This window comes from Cryptomeria japonica, unplaced genomic scaffold (genome assembly GCF_030272615.1).
Source record: "Cryptomeria japonica unplaced genomic scaffold, Sugi_1.0 HiC_scaffold_457, whole genome shotgun sequence".
Classification (NCBI taxonomy): domain Eukaryota; kingdom Viridiplantae; phylum Streptophyta; class Pinopsida; order Cupressales; family Cupressaceae; genus Cryptomeria; species Cryptomeria japonica.
Genome location: NW_026729277.1, coordinates 70,354 through 74,769, shown reverse-complemented (window position 1 = coordinate 74,769; position 4,416 = coordinate 70,354). Strand labels below are relative to the sequence as shown.

At 38.3% G+C, this 4,416-nt stretch overlaps 1 protein-coding gene across 1 annotated transcript; it reads left to right on the top strand.

The window, feature by feature from the left end:
• The first annotated feature begins 3,313 nt into the window (after positions 1-3,313).
• LOC131047719 (early nodulin-11-like) lies at positions 3,314-3,961 on the top strand. The gene has a single exon (XM_057981519.2). It carries the CDS (start codon positions 3,314-3,316, stop codon positions 3,959-3,961), a length of 648 nt encoding a protein of 215 aa, XP_057837502.2.
• The last annotated feature ends 455 nt before the right edge of the window (positions 3,962-4,416 follow it).

The following is a 4,416-nucleotide window of genomic DNA, read 5'->3' as shown; positions in this document are numbered from 1 at the left end:
AATTGTGTCTCCACAAAGAAAAGAAAGAATGCCAGTACAAAATGTAGCATGGTGAATTCTATAGTAGGTTCCTTTCTAACAAATGATGCCTCTTCCTTTTGGAAGATAGAAACCTCGAGCTATTAAACTACTGGTTTCCCACTCAAGTGAAATGTATGAAGGAATCAAAATGAATGGTTCTAAAAAATACTCATATTTCTCCAATCTAATTCTAGACTGCAAATTTGCCATACAAGACTCAAGAACAGTGACCACTGAAGTGTGCGATTTTTTTGGATGTGAATAAGAATGTGGAAAGATAATAGCATGGAGTGGCTAAGAGAGAACAAGAGAATCCAAACCAAAAGAATATGCATCTCGATGTGAGGTGACATTGGAGAGATGGCAAGTGTCCTCAATGTTGTCATCATGATCAAGGAGAGATTCAACAAACAAATGATAAATCTTTGATAATATGATATCTCGCTCATCAAGAGGACAAGGAAGAACTTGCTGAAGAGAATCTGAGGTAACATTCGAATAAGCCAAAATCTCTGTCAAACTAGTAGGTGGAGGTGATTGAATAGCTACCAATATCGGAGGCATAGAACAAGGAGAATCACGAGGAGATGTCTCTATGTAATCAAGACAATCAAGACTCTTTCAATTCTTTTTTCTCTTGTAATTGATATATCTCTCAAAACCCTTCTCTATGCTTTCATTTGTGATTGCATCTCTTGTGTGACTCGAAGGCCTAATCTTAGAAGGGAATGCTATCATTGATTGTATTTTGTTTTCATCTTCATGCAAACTCCCTATTATGCTTCCACTATCTTCATGTTCTTTACCCTCTCAATGTCCTTCCACCAAGATATAGACTATCAGAAGCCCTTATAGATACTTCCATTGAAGAGATAATTGCAATGACTGCAAATTTATTGCCTTGCCCTATGATCTGAAAGGAAAAGTATCCTCTATGATCTGTATGTATCTTCTCGGTTCACTATTAACTGTGGTGTCAATCTCCCCTTATTTGAAATCTTTTATTTCCTTCATAGATCTCTTTGACCACCAAATCCTCATGATGTTATTCTATCTCTTTAAAGGGTTCCTTGATCTATACTTTTTGTTCTTGTCATGTAGGGATCTTCCTTTGACTATCTTGTGCCTAAATTATGCACTTTCTCTCCATAGACTAGCATTGCATATCTACATCAATCATTGAATTGCTTCCTCCTTTGATTGTCTTCCACTACCTCTCTTTTATTAAGTTTTGAGACCTTTATATGACTACCCTCCTTCTGTGCAACATGCCTTGGGCATATGACTCATAAATAACCCTATCTCATTATTCATATAACTATCCTTTATGACTTTTCCATTTTCAATACACCGTAATTGCCTGTTAAAAAATTTAACCTTTTCTTAGCACTTTGGCAACTCAGTACTATCATGAACCTTTATGTTTTGTCAAGCATTTATAATGGTAGCGCTATGGTTCTAAGTTTTGAAGTTGCTTTCTTCATGCAAACTAGGGACTATTCTTCAATTGCTTTTTGATAATGATTTCTTGTTTTGGTATTGGCCTTAGAATCTATGACTATGCCTAAGACTCTTTGATATTGAATTATGGGGGTCATTACTTTTAGATGACTTATTTTCACTATAAAGGTCTTTGTTAGTAGATTTGTCCTCTTTAGAATGTATTTTTTAAGATTGCATCTTTACCTTTATTTGTATTTCTTCATCATTGATGCATAGGAAAATTTGTTGTACTCTGCAATAAGAAAGAAATGAATGCAAAATGACCTATCTTTGTTTGTAAATGATCATTGGTTGCAAATCCTACTCATTACCCACCTTTACCAATTGCAATTCTCTCAACTAATCTACAAAGGCCTTTCAGAATAGATTTTCAAAAGACTATCCTTTGAATTTGACTACGATTATAATGCTTATGGTTGAGACCAATCTCATCTCTATTTGTAAGTTGTCATTGTATTTTAATGAACATTGTAGTAGACTATACCCTTCTAGAATTCTTCAGCAAGCCCTTATTGTCTATTATCCTCATGCAAAGGGAGACCAAGGAACTCAATCAAAACTAAGACCTTTTTCTTTTTGTCATCTGAGACAGTAAATTCTCATGACCATGGCTGAAAAACAAGCAAGGAAGACCAAACAAACTAGGGCCCATGACAAAGGAGACCCTCGACATGGTGGGATTGAAAAAACAAAACAGAAAAAAAAAAAAGCACTTGGGGAGATTGTGAACACCATCAAGTCAGACCCCATTACGGGCCTAGGCTTTGGCAACCCAATCACACAACATGCTTTCAGGTGGAACCCTACCCACAAAGTAACCTATTAAGATAAATTTCTCAAGCCATTCGCATGAGCTATCAAAGTCTTGGACACACAAGACAACATCAGCGTTACTAGAAGAGATACCTTGTGCAATACCTTTGGGACAAACTTACAAGGTTATTTGTTTTAGGGTGTCACGGTCGCCCATTGACAAAGCTCCAACACTGGCATCAACTATTGGGCTGAGGCTGACCAAGGCCATTAAAAGCTAAATGTGGTATGACAAGAGAAAAACACATAGTACAAGAAGCAACTAAGATAACAACCTCCAATAAATATTCAAATTTTATCTTTTGATTAATTTAAATTTCAACTTATTAATTATACTGTGTATATACATTTTATACCTTAGAAAAAACTGAAGGATGGCCCCGATTCTTTTAATTTAGATAAGCCCTTAGCAGACAGTCTCAAACCTCTCGATGACTTGCTTTAGCTCCTTCAGTATGAGACTACGAGGTGAAGTACGATGAAGGGAATAAAATTTTATTAATGAAGGCGCGCATAAAGAATTAGTGCAACGTAAGTGTGGTAATAATCCGTCCAGAAAAGGTTGTGCGAGCATAAAAATCTTTTTGAACAAAGGAAAGCATCCCGATTCAATATTTGAAAGCTAAAGTAAAAAGATTCAAAATATAAGATATTCAATTACATGTTTTTTAAACGTTGTTGTAGGCGGATCCAACCCTTTTGTATTTTCCCATGGCCATACGTTCACTCTCCTTTTCGTGGTGTTTCAGCGATTTGCCTCAACATGTGAGAACGTCTTCCTCTTTTCTGTCCTTCACGCCACGTATAACCATTAGTCTTCTTTTATATTTGTTTGTTGCGGACCAAGAGTTATAAAATGAGCGGTTGAGCATCAACACGTAGCACGTTTGAACTCGACCTTTCCACTGCCCTTGGGTTCACTTGGTTGTGTATAAATACTCTTCAACCCTTGCACCATTTCAATTCACCACCAACAATGGCGATGGCTCTTCATCATTCCCTTTTACTTATCGTCTTGTTGGCATTTGTGTCAGTGTGTTCATCGGAGAGACCATTGCCTCCCTTCCATCACAATGGAAAGCCTTTACCAGAAGCTCACCCTCCTACACTTCCCCCGCCACTTCACAAACCACAACCACACCATCCTTCTCCCTTTATTCCAAAGCCTCCACCCCTTCACAAGCCCCCATTTGAGAAGAAGCCTCCTATGAAAGGCGTTCAGCCTCCTCCACTTCCTAAGCCACAGCCACACTACTCTTCTCCATTTATTCCAAAGCCACCTCCACTTCACAAGCCTCCATTTGAAAAGAAACATCCCATGAAAGATGGTCACTTCTCTTCTCCCCCTAGTGCTCATCAATCTCCTTCCCATCCCAAAGTTAAACCACCAGTCATTCCCAAGCCTCCACCAGTGCACGGTAAGGTGCCTCCTCATACCATCAATGAGCGCCCCACTTCTTTCTCCCATGGAAAACCTCATCCTCCTCTTACTCCTCCATTTCACAAGCCAGGCTTCCCCATCTTCAATCCCTATGGCCAACTCCATCCTCCCTTGAAGAAATCTCCTCCCAAGCCAGGCTCCCCCAGCAAAGCATGGACACTACAATCCTCCTCTCATGCATAAGTCTCCTCCACCTCATCCTACTCATTAGATATTTTGTAAGTTCACGGTTCTGTTTTTACTCACTTTACATTTCCATCGCTTGGATATGTTTGTAATCGTACAAAATTTTGCTAGGCTGCTTTGCTGATTAAGTTTTCTTTTCGTTCTTGTTACAGGTAGCCAATCGTGGAAAATATATAGACCCTATGTAAAGGAGAGGTGGTTTAGATTCTACTCATCCATAGCAGTATTGTCTACTACATGATGGTTTCGCTGATGATGGGAGACATGAATTCCTTAGAAATGTTGTTATCGGTGAATACTAGAAGCTTTTCTGTGTATTATCGTATTGTCATATTGTAGATGGTGTCATATTACAATAATGAATCGTTTTTGATGGATTTTGCGTCTTAGTGCTGATGAGTACTTCCCACACTGTTAACAAATTATTCCATGCCTCTTCAATTTTATATTTG